General features: G+C 45.9%; 1 protein-coding gene across 1 annotated transcript; it reads right to left on the bottom strand.

The window, feature by feature from the left end:
- Positions 1 to 2,470: 2,470 nt before the first annotated feature.
- On the bottom strand, positions 2,471 to 19,716 carry LOC134667576 (pyridoxal-dependent decarboxylase domain-containing protein 1). Its single transcript, XM_063525009.1, has 15 exons — positions 19,513 to 19,716; positions 19,071 to 19,444; positions 16,497 to 16,603; positions 16,265 to 16,396; positions 15,817 to 16,031; positions 12,338 to 12,409; positions 12,152 to 12,211; positions 11,743 to 11,934; positions 10,277 to 10,321; positions 10,032 to 10,160; positions 8,598 to 8,759; positions 8,388 to 8,512; positions 6,156 to 6,355; positions 5,861 to 6,050; positions 2,471 to 3,983 (listed from the first exon to the last, which is right to left on the bottom strand). Exons 1-15 carry the CDS (start codon positions 19,582 to 19,584, stop codon positions 3,908 to 3,910), a joined length of 2,151 nt encoding a protein of 716 aa, XP_063381079.1. The 5' UTR covers positions 19,585 to 19,716; the 3' UTR covers positions 2,471 to 3,907.
- Positions 19,717 to 19,752: the final 36 nt, after the last annotated feature.

The following is a 19,752-nucleotide window of genomic DNA, read 5'->3' as shown; positions in this document are numbered from 1 at the left end:
ACAGTTGAAATTTTCACAGATGATGTATTTCTGTTGCCGCTGTAACAACAAATACTAAAAACAGAATAAAATAAAGATTTAAATGGGGCTCCCATACAACAAACGTGATTTTTGACCAAAGTTAAGCAACGTCGGGAGTGGTCAGTACTTGGATGGATGACCGTTTTCTTTTTGCATTTTTTTCCGTTTTTTTTTGCTTTATGGTACGGAACCCTTCGTGCGCGAGTCCGACTCGCACTTGCCCGGTTTTTTTGTATATGTCTACGACTGGTACCGGAGGGACAATTTTATCTTTTCTACGTGCACTTTTGCTGAATTCAAACATCTCGATATTGTTTCTGACGAAGGTAGCAATTTCCAGAATGTATACAAAGGTAGAGTCAATATGTTTAGGGTCAAAAAGTACCTATTTAATGCGTTGCTTGAGGATTAGAGTCTGGGAGGCAAATAAGACGAGTCCGAACATCAACTGTTCGGACGAAGATACCTAAACCTCAAAGAGACGTAGGTACCTAAACCTAATGTTACGTGAGGGCAAACCCCCATCTGTGAATCGCCTCTTAATTGGGTATATATATATTACCTACGTATTATTATTTATTTGAGTTTTACATTTTCACAAGTGGCCGTCCCTACAACGTAGTATTTGGATTTTTTTAAACTCTACCTATGTTACCACTTAATCTCTATGTAACTAAGTAATGCCAGTAATACCTAACTAAGTAATATCTATAGAGTTAATAGATTAAGTTTCTGAGATTTAATTCGAAAAGTGTGTTATACAATAAGTGTTCTAATTTTATGATACTGACAACATAATGTATGTAATGTATTTCATAATCCGGATAAGAATTGTTGATGGAGTCGCCATTGCCGGATACGGCAAGGAAGGAGTAGATGTAGATGTAGAATATGTACCATTAACAGTATAAGTACCTTGGCTGGAGCTGTAAACTTGTACTTAGTGTTTACCTGAATAAAGAATAAATATGTCAGCTGGAATGAAAGGAAATCGGTCATTAAGTTAATTGATAATTCTTAAACCTTATTGTGAAGCTATAAGATCCATCCCTCGACAGTTAAGACGTACTGAGACAAGGTTGCTAGGTACCACGGAAGAAAGAATGAGCGGTGAGCGCGCCGCGCTCTGACGCATTAGGTATTATGGTTTTGATACGACCTTGGCGATGGTGTTTTGTGGTTATTGGCGCGAAAGGAATTGATTCGAGTAATATCATTTAAGATGTTTTAAATAGGGTAGAGTAAAGAATGCCCTGAACGACATCATCCGCAGGGCATTAAGTGTCGGCAAACATCCCCTCCACGCTAGAACCGCCAGGCCTCAGTCGGTCGGATGGTAAAAGGCCTGACGGCCTGACACTGGTGCCATGGGAAAAAGGCAAGTGTTTACTATGGGACGCTACGTGTGTAAGCACTTTTGCCCCCTCACACCTTTGTCGTACCATCCGGACGGCGGGCGCAGCCGCTGAGGTGGCGGCGCACACCAAACACCAAAAATACTCGGCGCTCACCAATTACCTGTTTGTCCCAGTAGCCGTAGAGACGTCCGGGTGTTGGTGTGCTGAAGCAAAAACATTCCTTAGGGAAGTAGGTCGTCGCATGCGAGAAAGGGGCCTTGACCCGCGCTCCGGGTTTTTCCTGGTGCAAAGGCTGTCCATCGCAATTCAACGCGGTAACGCAGCGAGTGTGATGGGCACCTTTGCGCCTGGGGTAGCGCGGGGAGGCCTCTTTGAGTAGTTTTTATATTCCTTATTTTATTTTAGATATATTTAGGGTTGTTAGTTTTAATTTAGTATTATTTATAGATGTATTTAGTTCATAAGTTTATATTTGTTTTTCTACTGTCTTTTTCCCAGTAAAGAATTGAACTTTGTATGTTGGACATCGTATATAACAAATTTCAAAATAAAAATTTTTGGGCTTACGTAATTGACTTCAAAATGTGGGCATATTTAGGATGCATTTCCACCAGAGATATGCTAGGATGCGTAGCGAGGGATGTGTTTATTAAAAACCGATATAATCATTTCATTAACCCTCACTCAGCGTGAAGCGAATCTCTGATGGAACTAGGGTCGCCAGATCAAAAGGCGCTATTATCGGGAAAAAATATCTATTTTTCGGGATTTTGGGACTTGAAAGTCGGGAAAAAAAAACATTCCAATTAAAGTAATTGTACCTATTAAATACAACGATATTTTACATTATTGCCACAACGTCGGCTACTCGACGCGGGTCGCTCGCTCGCTCGACGACAGTTCGGAACTTGAAATTGTTGTTTTACAACGTGAAGCTGTTTTTCGGGACACTTTTCACTTTGTCGGGAATCGGGAACCCATGCTAAAAATCGGGAGAATCTCGCCAAATCCCGACCATCTGGCAACCCTAGATGGAACGCATCAGCCATAACGTAGTGAGAAATGATTGTCGGGGTTAAATTGTAAGACAGTTATAAATTTTCATATTATTTATTTTATACAGGTTATTGATAACATAAATTTGTACAAATAATAATTTAGTCTCACCATTATCAGTAATAGACATGGGTGCGGTCAAGAATACAATCATAATTGTTATTGTATTCGTTAACCACAGTAGGAGGAACGTCGCCAGTACCTTAACTTTACACATTCAAGAGCTGCGACACTTAAGCACCTTGTTTACATTGCAGATGGTTATATCATAAGCCTCCACTGTTTGTCTGTTTGTATGTCATGAATAGTTTTATACCATAACATGATTTTATTCGGCCTTCGCCATGGTGCGTATTTTCACTCATTTATCGAGCAAGGAGACTGTTTGACAAGAAACATGAAAATTGTCACCGATCGATGTAAACAATAAGAATTTTGCAATTACCTACCTACAAACGGTTTTACCACAAAAATGCCAAATCACGACGTTAAAAGTCAAAATCGTTGAACAATTACCTAGGTAAAGCAATTAAGGTTAAAATTAAGGCACTGACCAGGTAACTCCGGTGCTTGACACCTTTAAGATTCCACTATAAATAATGAATCACTTTGCCACTTAATTTTATTCAAATTATATAAATAATACTTTAAGTAATGCCACTGGGCTTTGAATTGGTTGCCTATTCAATTCGCACTATAAAATTATTGCTTAAAAATTGGCGGAATATTACATTTTTGTTGAAAAATTATCGCGGCAATCTTTGGTCGTCGCTCGACCGCCGGAGCAATTCATTTATAGCTATAAAATTATATATAATGAATAAAGATTTACAATCGTACCGATTGTTATATTTTATCCTAAACTGTTAACATGTCGCGTTGTGTAGCTTATAAACAGTGTTCAAGAGAAATGGAGGAAAAAGTAAACAATTTTATACTACTTGACAAATCTTCTAGCCGCCCGGAGGCCAATAAAAAGGCGTCCCATTTCATTATATATTTACTTTTAATTTTTACAAATCAAAATTGCTTTTGTCTTGTTTAATTTTGATCTGTAGGCGGCTAAAACATTTAGTTGTAAATTGAAGCTACCTAGATGTAACCTAAAGTGTATATACAAAGTAACAAGCAAAAAGCAGGTGCTATGGAAATAAAAAGATAAATGGATTTGTTAACAATTTCTTCCACTTCTTTTGAATACTCAAACACCATTTATACGGCGCGAGAACTTGCAGACAATATTCGATTCATTGCTAACTAAATACAGAGTACAATGACTCCAGTCGATTGACTATTTAAATGCCGTAATGTAACGAAAATCGCATGTAAGCTTGATCCGTCTAAATGGGGCTTAAAGGTCAGGTCGCGAGCCGATTTACATGGCGAGCCTGTCGACGGTGGGCGGCGAGTGTGCCGACGTCGGCAACATGTCGTGCGCCACGTGTCCACATCGGCAACATGTGCCAACTCGCCTACTGGTCGGTAGCCGGTTGTCTGGCCGGTGAATGTGCGCGCGCCGGTTCCGACTCCGCCTTCTTTTGGACGTACCTGTTGATTATTATTAAATCAGTTTAGGTGCCACAGTAAAGTTACTGCCATCTTTAGACAGAAGATTAAAACTGTAAGAACGCCATTTGGCTTATGGTGCAATCTGTTCGAGCGATGGCGCCATAACCTTTGGCCTACTGTCGAGTAGATGGCGTTAATTACAATATTTATCAAATTAACTCATATCAGTGAAAGAATAAGGATCAAAATCCAATGGCGTTCTAACAGTTTAAAGCATCTGTCGAAAGATGGCAGTAAATGTACTGCGGTTATATAATTTACCATGACAGTAACTCTCCATAAACTTTATTCTCTCCGGTTATATGTACCGTGTGAAGGAAATAAGTAGCAATTAAGGTATTGTACGACCGAGAGGTTTATTCTGGGCCGTGTTGCATAATAAACTACAACTAATATTACAAGCGGAACTTCTATAAGTGGAATTAGAAAAGGAGTTCCGCTTGTAATATTAGTTGTAGTTTATTATGCAATACGGCCCTGATCGTAAAAACTGGATAAGAATTTGATCTGGATTCGTTGATATGATCAGTCAGCAATGAACGCGGCGCAGCAGCCCCTCCTGTACGGGTGTAACAGCTCGCCACCTGTAGATGTCGCTGGTGGGCTGCAGCGTGCCGTGCTGCAGGTGCAGGCGGCGGCCGGGCGGCGGCGGCACGGCGGCGGGCGCCCACCAGTCCACGACGCGCCCCACCACGGGCACGCGACGCAGCAGCCCCTCCTGTACGGGTGTAACAGCTCGCCACCTGTAGATGTCGCTGGTGGGCTGCAGCGTGCCGTGCTGCAGGTGCAGGCGGCGGCCGGGCGGCGGCGGCACGGCGGCGGGCGCCCACCAGTCCACGACGCGCCCCACCACGGGCACGCGACGCAGCAGCCCCTCCTGTACGGGTGTAACAGCTCGCCACCTGTAGATGTCGCTGGTGGGCTGCAGCGTGCCGTGCTGCAGGTGCAGGCGGCGGCCGGGCGGCGGCGGCACGGCGGCGGGCGCCCACCAGTCCACGACGCGCCCCACCACGGGCACGCGACGCAGCAGCCCCTCCTGTACGGGTGTAACAGCTCGCCACCTGTAGATGTCGCTGGTGGGCTGCAGCGTGCCGTGCTGCAGGTGCAGGCGGCGGCCGGGCGGCGGCGGCACGGCGGCGGGCGCCCACCAGTCCACGACGCGCCCCACCACGGGCACGCGACGCAGCAGCCCCTCCTGTACGGGTGTAACAGCTCGCCACCTGTAGATGTCGCTGGTGGGCTGCAGCGTGCCGTGCTGCAGGTGCAGGCGGCGGCCGGGCGGCGGCGGCACGGCGGCGGGCGCCCACCAGTCCACGACGCGCCCCACCACGGGCACGCGACGCAGCAGCCCCTCCTGTACGGGTGTAACAGCTCGCCACCTGTAGATGTCGCTGGTGGGCTGCAGCGTGCCGTGCTGCAGGTGCAGGCGGCGGCCGGGCGGCGGCGGCACGGCGGCGGGCGCCCACCAGTCCACGACGCGCCCCACCACGGGCACGCGACGCAGCAGCCCCTCCTGTACGGGTGTAACAGCTCGCCACCTGTAGATGTCGCTGGTGGGCTGCAGCGTGCCGTGCTGCAGGTGCAGGCGGCGGCCGGGCGGCGGCGGCACGGCGGCGGGCGCCCACCAGTCCACGACGCGCCCCACCACGGGCACGCGACGCAGCAGCCCCTCCTGTACGGGTGTAACAGCTCGCCACCTGTAGATGTCGCTGGTGGGCTGCAGCGTGCCGTGCTGCAGGTGCAGGCGGCGGCCGGGCGGCGGCGGCACGGCGGCGGGCGCCCACCAGTCCACGACGCGCCCCACCACGGGCACGCGACGCAGCAGCCCCTCCTGTACGGGTGTAACAGCTCGCCACCTGTAGATGTCGCTGGTGGGCTGCAGCGTGCCGTGCTGCAGGTGCAGGCGGCGGCCGGGCGGCGGCGGCACGGCGGCGGGCGCCCACCAGTCCACGACGCGCCCCACCACGGGCACGCGGCGCAGCAGCCCCTCCTGCCACAGCCGGTTCGCGTTCTCCCGCTCCAGGTCCGCCACCGCCTCTTCGATACCTGTCGAAAGGATATATCATATATACCGAAGCAAGAGATGAATCCAACCAGCCGAGGCTTCCGTCCGGCCTCCTCTCGTTCCGGCAGCCGGTGTGGTGTACGTACCCTTCTTGAGCACCTCGGTCATGTCGGTGAGCTCCCGGGAGGAGTCCTCCACGTCCTTGCCGGCCAGCAGCACCAGCTCCAGCAGCTCCTGCACGTCGGTGTCGGCCGTCACCATCCCGAAGCGCACGCAGGCGCGCCCGTCCGCCGCCTCGCCGCAGCTGAACGCGCCGTCCGTCGCTCGCAGGGCCTCCACTAGTTGCCTGGCCGAAATACACGTTAGAGTTAGCCCAAGAAAAGTCTGCAGCAATTTTGCTAGCCCACGCAGTGCAAGTGTTGTTTATACATCATAATTTCATAGAAGCTTGAAGTTGAAAATGACACTTGCACTGTGTGGGTTATCAAAATCGCTGCAGACTTTTCTTGGTTTAACTCTATCTAACATACGGAAACTTTAACTTTGTAAAGAACATAATTTTTTTTTAGGGTTCCGTACCCAAAGGGTAAAACGGGACCCTATTACTAAGACTTCGCTGTCCGTCCGTCCGTCTGTCCGTCTGTCTGTCACCAGGCTGTATCTCACGAACCGTGATAGCTAGACAGTTGAAATTTTCACAGATGATGTATTTCTGTTGCCGCTATAACAACAAATACTAAAAACAATAAAATAAAGATTTAAGTGGGGCTCCCATACAGCAAGACGTGATTTTGACCAAAGTTAAGCAACGTCGGGCGTGGTCAGTACTTGGATGGGTGACCGTTTTCTTTTTGCATTTTTTTCCGTTTTTTTTGCTTTATGGTACGGAACCCTTCGTGCGCGAGTCCGACTTGCACTTGCCCGGTTTTTTTATTTTTTATTTGAACCTTTTCGTGAATTTCGTTTGTGAGAAAACAGTAAAACAAAAGAAATACTACTTTGTTTGGTTTATGAAGGTTTGTCTTCTACTTGTCGACTGTAATTCTTCAATTAAGCTATCGTATACCAAACTGCAATCGGATTCTTTTAATGTTGAGTGGGGAGCCCATAGCTCCCCACTCAACTATAATATTCATTACGATACGGTTTAGTCAACTATAATGAAATTGAACAATCGCAGCTCGACGCCGTCAGCGTCAAGAGGATGAAACAAAACTATAGCTCAAATTAATTATTTATTTTAGGTTGTATAGTAGAAACAATTGCTTCATAAGTCAGAAACGCGCATGTGACACCTTTAATATAACAACATCCATAAGACTACGAAAACCACTTAGCGTTGCTTGTTCTCCATAGGCTACGATGGCCACAATCGACAAAAAGACTGTCTAAAAATTGAATTTAGCGCGGAGCAAGTACCAGGGCCTCATGAGTTACGAGGTGTCGTTGACCAACCAGCAGAGCGCGGGGCGCGGCGGCCGGGTCGCGTACGAGTATGAATGTATCGCGGCTATTCGGGTATCTTAGCTGTATACTTTTGGTTTGTATACCTATATGATTCTTTCTACTAGTTTAAAATATTATTTTTTAATACAGTTGCTCAAAAAGTGCTACTTTACGTAGCTGTTTAGCGTGCGGAAAGTTGGTTATCTCGAACTAGTGCTTTTTACTTTTCCAAATGTTTTTAAATTTATACTTGTTCCAATTCACGACTACTTATTGATGAGTGTTAATATTAGTTTCCTTTAAACGTCGTAATCAGCATAAAAACCTACCGTTAATGTAAGAATACGAAAAATATTACATATTTCATATTTAATTACTTACCTCTTCATCATTATAACACGTTTATTTTTTAATATTCAATATTGAAAATTCCGTTCTTAAAAGTTGACTGAATGGAACGGAATAGCTGCCAAACGCCCATAGATATAATATACTTAAAGACGACGTCTAACCGAGCTGTCACTGTTACCACTTTTGTTTAGTGTACGATTAACAATGTTTTTCTTATTTTTTCGCAACTGTATTAAAAAACGTCGTTCGATACACGTGCGGAAATGTCATTCTTCACTCGTCCCGAGTCTTGCCACTCGCCTGCGGCTCGTGGCAAGATATCTCGGTACTCGTGAAGTAATGACATACCTTCCGCACTAGCATCGAAATGTACTATTTGTTGACACGTAGAAAAAGTATTGTATACAATAGTGATATGATCAAGTTTTTCAATCTCGTACCTCACTTAGGAAACACGGTACTCGACTGAAAAGCTCTCCATTATATCACGATTGTATAAAATACTATTTTGAATCGCATCGCCTACGTGTAATAACACCTCTTACGAGCATGTGCGATGAAAGCGGAGCATAGTGGCGTACCTGTTGAGCGCGTCCTGCCGCTCGGGCGCGGCGTCCTCCCAGCCGGGCGGCACGTAGCGCACGCCGCCCAGCCCCGCCCAGCCCGGCACGTGCGCCGCCACCAGGCACGGCAGCGCCGCCACGTGCTGCACAACACGTTACATTTTTAAATAATGTTGTCTTATCGCTTTGGCAATAAAGTCGCAATTTGAGATGATTGTTGTTAGGTACCTGTAAGAAAGGTTCCCTGAGCGCGGCCGTGGCCCTGAGCACGTGGACCTGCGCGTCGAGGACGGCGGGCAGCGCGTCGAGCGCGCCCGCGGCGGCGCCCTCCAGCGGGCAGTAGCGCAGCACCACGCCGTGGCTCTCCGTCTCGCACACTTCTATGCTGATCTGTCGCCGAGGACGGAAAATTGACGTTACCCCTTGAAAATGTGCCGACGGGCAAGTTGGGGTAAATGATACACAAGTTCATAAAGTGCAATTTCTAATAAAAGTGAACAAATGAGTAAATGTGACATTAAGTTCACCTTGAATATACTTTTTAGAATAGAATGCGAATATAAATCATTTATTCAGACAACATATCAATACAAATAAAACACATGGCAAATTCAAAGCAAATAAAACAGTTGAAACAGATGTGTAATTCAATTGCTAGGTAACTAAAGTACTAAGACGACAACGAAGGAGGACAGAAGTTGTGTGTGTGGATGTCATTTGACACCCCCTTATAGGAGGATGTGAGGGGCCTCTTCCGCCGTTGGGCTGCGGAGGCTGCATCTGGTCGCGCCCCACCTTGTGGGGCGGTCGGTCGCTCGTCATTTTGGGGACGGCTGTGTGTCCAGTGTGGGCCAGCTTTCTCGCCACCGGCCGTTTATCCAACCCCGCGACCCCTAGCCCGGTGATACCGTTTGAGCGAGGCCAGGCATCGGGGACGCAGGGAAGGCGACCGGCAGCCTAAGCTAACCGTGTGCGTCGTGCCTACGGGTGTGTAGGCGACATCCGGTGAACAGAAGTTGTTTTTTAGGGTTCCGTACCCAAAGGGTAAAACGGGACCCTATTATTAAGACTTCGCTGTCCGTCCGTCCGTCCGTCCGTCTGTCACCAGGCTGTATCTCACGAACCGTGATAGCTAGACAGTTGAAATTTTCACAGATGATGTATTTCTGATGCCGCTATAACAACAAATACTAAAAACAGAATAAAATAAAGATTTAAATGGGGCTCCCATACAACAAACGTGATTTTTGACCAAAGTCGCAACGTCGGAAGTGGTCAGTACTTGGATGGGTGACCGTTTTTTTTTGCTTTTTTTTCGTTTTTTTTACATGTAGCTTCAGGCAGCAGAACCTTGTTGGTCCATTGGGTAAACTTTTAATCATGATGTTTAGTAAAGCAACCAATAGTAGGTACTGCTCTGTCAGATTGGTGGAAGATTATTCCAGCACTTCGTGGCAGCGTATCAAAAGCTGCCATAGAACGCGGATGATTTTGCCCTGCCTTGGACATAGTAGCCGGGGACCACCGCATGTCTGACGTGTTGATAAATTGTCAGTTTCTTAAGTTTTTAGGTTACTCTTGTTGTTTAACATGTTATCGTTATGGAAAATCTTGCTGTCACTAATGATCGAGATAGGCTTAGAAATCAATAAAAAAACTGACCATATCTGCTTCCCGCTGCAGTACTTGTCCGAGCCACGAGTTGAGTTTGTCGTAATATGGCGGCGGCTTTTCCGAGTCTTCGGGGGCAAACTGAAATGTAACGCACGCCGATGCCCGCGATATTGCCTCCTGTTATACAAAGTAAGAGATTTGTTTAGCTTTCTCATATTCGAAGTTATTATGATCAGAGAGGCAAGTGACAATCGGGGTGTAGGTATTAATGGTGTTTTCAGAAAAGTACTCACAACTAGATCTACGGTTGGTGGTTCATCGCCGCCGGGGTCTGCGCTCTGTGAAAAAATAAAAGATAATTTTGTTTGAGACATATTTGAGTTGTGACTATTGTAGAATCAATTGCTTCATAAGGCAGAAACGCGCATGTGATACTCATAATATAGGAACAGCCATAGACTACGAAAACCGCTTAGCGTTATTTGTTAGTTTCGATAGGATACAGTGGCAAAAATCTAGAAAAAGACTGTTTAAACACTTTAAACATTCAATTTAGCAATGAGTTACGAAAAGGTGTCGTTGACTAATTTCCGCCGGGTTGCGGCTATGAGTATGAGGGTATCACGGGAGCATTCCACGGGCTGTACCGTACAAACGCATTTTATTTCCTGTGTTGCGACTTTTTTTTCGGCATTTAAAGTAGCCAATTATTTTTCAGCGCATATTTTTGACCATTTGTCATAGAAAAGGAAACTCTTGTACCTGAAAATCTTCAGAAAATCGCGTTTCGGTAGACGATTTCATGGAACGCTCCCACGGCTGCTCGCGTATCTCAGTTGTATAGTTTTAGTTTGTTAACCTCCTACATGTATGATTCTACTAGTTTAAAGTATTATTTTGGTCGACTCGTAGAATAAGTATTGTACCTATACAATAGTGATATAATCAAGCTTTTCAATCTCGTACCCCACTCGGTCGTCGCCTAAACGCGATACTCGACCGAAAAGCTCTCTATTATATCACAATCGTATTATAGTATTTTATACAATCGTGATATAATAGAGAGCTTTTCAGTCGAGTACCGTGTTTAGGCAACGAAGCTTGCTGAGTTGCCTAAGTCAGGTACGAGATTGAAAAGCTTGATTATATCACTATTGTATACAATACTTTTTCTACGAGTCAACAAAAATAATACTTTAAACTAGTAGAATCATACAAACAAAGCAAACCAAAAGTATGCACTATGCAGCTAAGATGGTACGCGAGCAGCCGGGATACCTTATTCATACTACCTACGCGCCCCGGCCACCGCGCCCGGCGCGTTAGTTAACGACACCTTCTCGTAACTCATGAGGCCCTGGTACTTGCTCCGCGCTAAATTTAATTTTTAGACAGTTGTTTTCTCGATTTTGGCCACCGTAGCCTATGGAGACTAACATGCAACACTAAGTGGTTTTCGTAGTCTATGGATGTTGCTATATTAAGGGTGTCACATGCGCGTTTCTGACTTATGAACCAATTGTTTCTACTATACAACCTAAAATAAATAATTAATTTAAGCTATGGTTTTGTTTCGTCCTCTTGATCGCGGCGAGCTGTGATTGGTCAGTTTCATTATAGTTTACTAAACTGTATCGTAATGAATATTATAGTTGAGTTGGGAGCCCATACATTAAAAATACCCAATTGAAGTTTGGTATAAGAAATCTTAATTCAAGAATTATAGTCGACGAGTAGGAAAAATAGTATAATAACGTACCAGAATCTTGAGGCCGGCCTCCGCCACGATGGCTCTCGCCGTCCTCGCGTTGCGGAAGGCGGCGGCCAGGCGGGCGGCGAGGCGGCGTGCGCCGGCGGCGCGCAGCGCGCCCCACAGCGGCAGCGCGCCCGCCCCGCCCCCGCCGCCCGCCAGGCCCCCCAGCGCCGCCAGCGCGCCCTCGCGGCTGCCCGCCTGCACCGACACACAAAATATAACACGCTTCGATTCGTTACGATTAAGTACGGTACGCAGACTTTGCACCGAACGAGATAGTGACAAAAAATAACGAGACGAATAAAGAACGAGGTGCGAATGCGACATAAGAAATAAAAGAAAAACGAATGAGACGAGCGATGTTGACACTTTACTAGAATACTACCCCGGTTCCCCGGTTCACTAGAATACTGACCGGATTGACACCTTTGGAATGATCGTTGGCCGTCATGGGCTCTGGAATTTTGTAAAATGTCTGTAACATAATTTCAGGAAATTTATTTTATCACTTATTATTTTTTAATTTACAAAATGCGAGTATATTTATTTTTTGTCCCTTTTCACTATGTTCTGCACGATCTTCGCCGTTTAAAAAGGATACGACAGTGGGGAGGCCGGGAACGCCGAACCAGGGTCCCGGCGTGAGTGTGACGGAGTCAGCTATACTATAACTCTGAAACAAACAGTCATCATCATCATCATCATCAGGCTATATTAGTCCACTGCTGGACATAGCCCTCCCCTAAAGAGCGCCATAGCGCCCTGTCTTCAGCTTGCCGCATCCAACATCTGCCTGCAGTCTTTCGCAGATCGTCATCCCACCTGGCCGGAGGGCGTCCTACACTACGTTTGCCGAGTCGCGGTCTCCACTCAAGAACACGTTTCCCCCAGCGGTTGTCGGTTCTTCGTGCGATATGGCCAGCCCACTGCCACTTCAGCTTGCTAATTCTTTGAGCTATGTCGATAACTTTGGTTCTCTGTCGAATGTATTCGTTACGAATCTTATCCTTCAGAGAAACTCCGAGCATAGCTCTCTCCATAGCTCGCCGAGCCACTTTGAACTGGTGGACCAACCCTACCGTGAGTGTCCATGTCTCGGCTCCGTAGGTCATGACGGGTAGGACGCACTGATTGAAAACTTTTGTTTTCAAGCATTGCGGTATGGATGACGAGAAGACTCGGCGTAGTTTCCCAAACGCTGCCCAGCCCAGCTGGATCCTCCTCTTGGCCTCCTTCTCGAAATTGTTTTTACCTAACTGTAGAATCTGCCCGAGGTAAGTATATTCCGAAACGATTTCGAGAAGGTGGCCATTTACGACTATCGGTATTGGATCAATGTGGCCATTGATCATGACTTTAGTTTTATCCAAATTCATGCCAAGACCGATGCGTCGCGAGGCCGCAGCTAGGCTGTCCAGCATCCGGTTCAGCTCCTCTAGCGACTCCGCCACTATGACTATGTCATCTGCGAATCGTAGGTGTGAGATGTAGTCGCCGTTTATGTTAATGCCCTTACCTTTCCAGTCCAGCGTCTTAAACATATCTTCCAACGCGCTTGTGAACAGTTTCGGGGATATAACATCCCCCTGTCTCACCCCTCTGCGCAATTGGATAGGTTTAGACTGCTGACCCTGTACTTGGACACTCATGGTGGCGGCTTCGTAGAGACATCTCAACACCTCGATATAACGATAGTCTATTTGGCATCGCTGTAAGGATTCCAGAACAGCCCAGGTCTCGACAGAGTCAAAGGCCTTCTCATAGTCCACAAAGGCTAGACACAGGGGCTGATTATATTCTTCGCACTTTTGTATAATCTGCCTCACTGTGTGAATGTGGTCTATGGTGCCATATCCTCCGCGAAACCCTGCCTGCTCTGGCGGCTGGAACTCGTCGAGTCTCCTGGCGAGACGGTTCGTGACCACTCGTGAGAACAGCTTATAGACGTGACTCAGGAGCGAGATGGGTCTGTAATTTTTAAGGAGGGTTTTGTCCCCCTTCTTAAAAAAGAGCACCACTAAACTCCCGCTCCACGCCTTTGGAGTTCTCCCACTGTGAAGGACGGCGTTGAAGAGGTTCTGTAATTCCTGTATAACAGGGGTTCCTCCAGCTTTCAAAAGCTCTGATGTTATTCCGTCCTCACCGGGGGCTTTTCCATTTTTAAGCTGCCTCAGAGCTAACACGATCTCGTCTTGACTGATGTCTGGCAGTTCGTCGGTGTAATGGCGTGTCAGGGTGGCTCTGGAATCATGATCGTCTCGTTGGGAATGAGGGGCATGTGCAGCATATAACCGGCCATAGAAATCCTCAATCTCGGCGGAGATCTCCGGCTTCGACAATACGGTCCTCCCGTCGCGAATTTTAAGCTTCGTCAGGTGGCTCCTGCCAAGCTGCTGAGTGAATACTTTGGACCCTCGGTTTTGCTCTATCGCCTCTTCAATGAGGCGTGTATTGGAGCTCCGAAGGTCGCGCCGTACCATCTTCGCTATTCGCTTGTTCAGCTCTGACGTCTCCGACGAAGTCGCTTGGGTAGTTTCCCGTCTTTTTGTCATCAATCCGAGGGTCTCAGCCGAGAGTTTGGATTTCTTGCCAGTCTGCTGCGTTCTGCAGAATTTGACGCCCTCGTCCCTCAGAGTTTCGATCAGATTATGTAGGGTCTCGTCAGCGTCATTGGTGGGTTCCAAGGCAACAAATCTATCCCTGAGAAGCTGCTGGAACTTCTCGGTACCCGCTATAATTTGGATTGGGTTAGGGCGGAGCGTGGACTTCATCAGACGGTTTCTTTCAAGCCTTAAGTTGATATTCAGAGAGCCTCGGAGGAGTCGGTGATCAGATCCGGTATTGAACCTGTTGATCACTGAGACATCTCTGAATATGTGCCTGCTATCCGTCATGATGAAGTCGATCTCATTTTTAGTCACAGTGTCGGGGCTTTGCCATGTCCACTTCCTTTGAGGCTGTTTCTTAAAGAAGGAGTTCATTAAGAACAGTCCCTCTTTCTCAAGAAAGTTGACAAGCATTTGCCCCCTGTGATTCCTAACTCCGTAACCATGCGGGCCTATCCGGGATTCGTTGCCCGTCTGGGTTCCCACCTTGCCGTTAAAGTCCCCCATAACAACATTGAAGTGGGCCTTAGTGGTGTTGTGCAGGGCTTTGGATATGTCTTCGTACATATCCTCCACTTCATCATCAGAGTGTGCCGAGGTCGGTGCGTAAACCTGAATTACCTTCATGCTGTAGCGCTTGGACAGCCGAAGGATCAGGTACGCTACCCTGGTCGACACACTGGAGATTTCTTCAACGTTGTTAGAGAGGGCCTTATTGACGAGGAAACCTACGCCACCCTGGGATGTTTTATCACCCTCACGATAGGGTATCCTCCCCCTCTCTACGGATTTCACATAACCCTAGAACATGCCATTTAATGTTCTCTAACTCCACTTCCAACTGCGCTAGATGGTGGTCGAGCCTCAGAGTGCGTCCGTTAAACGTAGCCAGGGTCAAATTTTGTAATGAATGGCAGCCTAACGTAGCCCGGGGATTCTTAGCACCCCTTGCCTCGCCGTTACCGTGGCCGCTGCCATGGCCAGGAATAGCTTGGCGGCCGGGAACTAGGGGCTATTTTCGTTTGGCGTGTGTTTTCATTTGGGGGGTAATGCCCATAATCCCCACGCTGGGCATGCGGGTTGGGGATCGCAGTTCAGTAATTGTTCTGCAGGGGGCGCTGCTGCCCACCCCCTGGTTATGTTTCCCTTAGTCGCCTTTTACGACACCCACGGGAAGAATTGGGTTGGTGCTATTCTATAGGCCGGCACCACACGGCAAACAAACAGTATACTTACAGTAAACAGTATACTTTACTATTACCTAACTAGCTATAACAGGCCTTGATCGCACAAAAATAATCTTGACGGTTTTTTATGATATCGAAGGCGCGAAGTAGATATAGCCCCCGACGGTGGCACGTATCTGCCAAGGCTACGAGGGCGTCTCCTTCTCCTCGGGGGGCTGCTCCGGCGGCTCCTAGAGCTCAGACTGATGTGAGATCACCTAAGCATGTCTATTGACAATATTACTAACTTCGTCTCTGGGCAACGCCGCGGGCAGCGCCAGGCTATGCCCCCGTACATGCAGATGTAGCCCCCGGCGGTGACACGCATCTGCCAAGGCTACGAGGTCGTCTCCGCCTCCGAGGGGGGCTGCCCCGGCGGCTCCTAGTGCTAGGAGTGGTGTGCGTTCGGCCGCTAAGTCTTCTTCGCAGAGTCGTTCAAGAGCAGACACGTCCATACCGCGTCCTGACAAAAAAAAATACTTTAGATCTCCTTTGTCAGTAGTGTCAGTACAGTAAGGAATTTGATATATGTGCCATTTTGTAACTTGTAACAGTAACAACCTATAAAAAAGTGACTAAAAATCTTATATTATTGTAATATTGTGATAATGTCAATTGACAACTACTTACTCGTGTATTAATCTACATCTATGGTCCTTTATTCTTTTCCTTTCATTATCTGCCGGAATGACTTACCGCGCGGGTGCTGTGGTACAGGCCGTACGCAGGCCAGAGGCAAACCGAGCTGTCTGCACAAATGTTGTACGACGCCCAGAGGAGACGCCACGCAGCTGTATATACACGGGAGGCGCGTCGCGAATGCCAACGCTACAAAAAAGAGGCAAGTTATGACATCTCATTGATAGTAATAGACGTGCTTTTGAAAAACCGGTAACAATGCAAATGACATTGCATTATCGTGGCATACCTCCATCCTCGAGGTAGCGCGGGTAGCGACAGTGCAGCAGCATTCGAGTCACTCGCACCAGCCCTTCCAGCTGCTCTTGATGGTAGTAGGCACTGTAGTCTGCCAGTCTGCAAACACCAAACACAATCCATTTGTGTCTCCGAACTCCTAATAGTCCCATCAGTTACACAGTACAGTTCTTTACATTCATCTACCCTAGCTAATCGAAATACTCGTAAGAATAAATGCGTGAAATTTCTAGGGAAACGGTGCCAAATAACAAGGTCCAGAATAAAGACTAAGCGAGTTTGAATGCAGATTTAGGTTAAAGCGCCAAAGACCGTCGTGTGTCGCGCGCGGCTACAGACCAATATCAACCTTCGTGCATCCCGGGAAGGTTCGCGATTCCGCGCCGCGCGACGCACGAGAGACGTGGCGTTCAAAGGGCCTGTATTCACCGCACCTATAATTGCAGGCTATTTGCTTTAGGTTGCCGCATTTCAAGGATCGATTGAATTCATTGCACCTTGCTGCACTTAGCTGGCAGTTATCTATTTTGTCGCAAGGTCTGTTTTCAAAGCATTATTGCCTGTTTATATTATTGAAAATTGTGTCATTTAAATAACATCTAATCATTTTAAAACAACAAACAGAATAAAATATAAATTAGAAACAAAACGCTGCTATCACTTGAACATTCAGAACCCGAAAAATAATGGAAAACAATCAACAAGCATTACATACTATCAGTAAAGTAGGTCATGACCGTTTTTATTTTATGATTAATTAGTCCCAGTTATGCCCGCAACCTAAATTAGCACTGGGAACTATTTGGACTAGCATACCCATATCACAATCACAAGTGGTTGTAAATATTTTGAGATGGTCATGCATGCGTATGTTAAATTAGTCCAGTTTCTTCTCAATAGTTACCTTTACAGAATATAGACTTATTTTGTACTACATATAAGTAAGTTCCGAAAACTCAATGGGGTTCGAACCCGCGATCACACGCCTTGCAGTTTTAACTTTAAATTTCACCTACCTATTGCTTTTAATCAACTTAAACAAGTATTTTTGTCTGTAAATAACCATAAAAGTCAACTCCTTTATTGTTAAAAAAAACTTATTTACTGGTTATACTAACATGTGAGTGAAAACATAATACATTCAAGAATTTTATTCTCTAATTCCGTTGTGAGCCAATCTAATCAGGATAGGCTCAAGGTAACTGATATGAGCCATTAATACCACCATACTTAATGTACTAAACTTCCTCGTAGTACTAATATGCGTGTAGAATGTATTGGACATGCGCTTTATGGGTGTGATTGTTGTTAGGCACGCTTGCTTTACATACTATGCATAGACTATGATGTATGTAGTAGGTAGTATTAATGTTCTGAATATCTAAGCAAAGACATAAGAAATAACATTTGTACAAAAGTCCACTTATCTCATAATGGCCATAATGATGTAAGGTACAAACTAGAAATTATTTATTGGTATATTTTTTATATAATTTTGGACATAAACAAAACTGTACTTATATAAAATAAATCTTATTTGTATTATTAAGATAAACCTTTGTATGTTTAAATATTCAGATGTTTGTTCCTAAATCTTGCATTAACGGCTGATCAGATCTTGATTAAATTTGGAAAATAGGGTGAAAACTAGAAAATAGGGTACTTTACATCTTGGATTTTATTTACTAAGAGGTTTCAATTGAGAATAAATGAAGAATATGTGGTAATTTTAAATACAACTCATTTTACATAATAGCTTAGTTGGTAAAGCAATTACTTGCAGTGAAAACTTTGGTTTAAAGCCTGCACTCATTATGGTTTGTAAGCAACATTTAATAATGAACATAAGCAGCAACTATTGACATTCCAACAAGTGGATTGCAGTAATCCAGCATTGTTAATATTGGCAAGCATCATCCTAAACATCAACAAACACAATGCCATGTCATATGATATCAGATAACATGCCATCATTCACTTGTAGTAGGTATGTATGAGTCACTGCAACTGGATGTTGAACATTCAATCCCAGTAAGAGCAGTAGAAAGTGTTTGTATCTTTTCTTTTAATTAATCTTTCAATATAAAATACTTCAATTCAACCCTTTGAGAGGGTTATTGTCTGAAGATAATTATATACTTGTAGCACTCAGAGACATTTACATCTTTTAAAGTTTGTTTTATAAAGTATAGTTTTTTTTCATGTACCTAATTCAACATTTAGAGACTTTATACATCTCAAAGTAATTATGAACCCTTGTGGCCTATTTGCTTAGTAAATGTTTGAGTTTATTTGTTTTTATGTATTTAAAGTAGTACCTTTTGTATCTGATATAACAGTTCTATCAATTATTCAAGATGCCCACAAGGAACTTCTTCCAAGGCAACTCCAGGAGTGCTACATGTATTGTGTGTTGCAGTCTTTAAAAACCTGTACATTCCTTTGTTGAAGACTATTAACTGTTAATTTAGTTGTAGGTACCTACTAATAAACGCAAACCTTATTGAGCTTACCACGGGTAGAGGTTGCATTGTACGAGTTTATCTGATAATATTGATTGATATACCTGAACATGTGCGCCATCCACCGCGACGTTTCGCTGGCGATGTGCGCGCCGAGTCGCGCGGCGTGCCCTCGCTCCAGCCGGCCGAACAGCGCCGCGATGCTGTGCGACAGGATCGCCGCCCGCGTCACCGCGTCCGTCGGCAGCAGCGGCGGCTCCGCGCTCTCGCAGCTAGGGTCCGTCTTCAACACCAACTCCTCTAAAACCTTCAAAATCTCATCCATAGAAGTCTCTTCCGGCTCGAAGAACCCGGCGCTGATTTTGCGCGGTTCCCTCCGTCTCTCGTCATCGCCGGCTTCGTGAGCATTCACTCCGGCTTCCAACCTCTCTACCACTTCCGAAACTTGAAATTCCAGCCCGCCGAAAGGACCCCGGTCCTGTTAACAAGGGGGAAATAAGATTTTTTCTCACAAAATGCAAAATCACTAGATAGTCGGAGTTTTACCGTCTCAGACGGCGCCTCGCTTTGAGGACTGGGTTTGTTAGAATCGGTATCTGCGACCGATGCATCTCCCATGCTGCGTGGCGAATTTTTCGCAGATTAACAGCAGCTATTGCGATATCACCGAACATAAAAATTTGTAAACGTCACGTATTGTTTTGACGTGGGCTACCGCTCACAGATAACAAAATGTTTTTACTCAAGCAACACAAAAAGATCCACTTCAAATGGACGATTTTAACA

Source organism: Cydia fagiglandana, chromosome 9 (genome assembly GCF_963556715.1).
Source record: "Cydia fagiglandana chromosome 9, ilCydFagi1.1, whole genome shotgun sequence".
In the NCBI taxonomy this organism is placed as follows: domain Eukaryota; kingdom Metazoa; phylum Arthropoda; class Insecta; order Lepidoptera; family Tortricidae; genus Cydia; species Cydia fagiglandana.
The sequence above is the reverse complement of the archived record's forward strand: the minus strand, read 5'-3'. Positions and strand labels throughout refer to the sequence as shown.

Bases quoted from the DNA above. Each gene is read 5' to 3' on its own strand.
- LOC134667576 (XM_063525009.1), bottom strand. From the start codon at position 19,584: ATGGGAGATGCATCGGTCGCAGATACCGATTCTAACAAACCCAGTCCT. The intron at 16,397-16,496 runs GTATGCCACGAT...TCTTTTTTGTAG, and splicing joins GCGCTACCTCGAGGATGGAG to CGTTGGCATTCGCGACGCGC. The intron at 12,212-12,337 runs GTATCCTTTTTA...ATTATGTTACAG, and splicing joins TTCCCGGCCTCCCCACTGTC to ACATTTTACAAAATTCCAGA.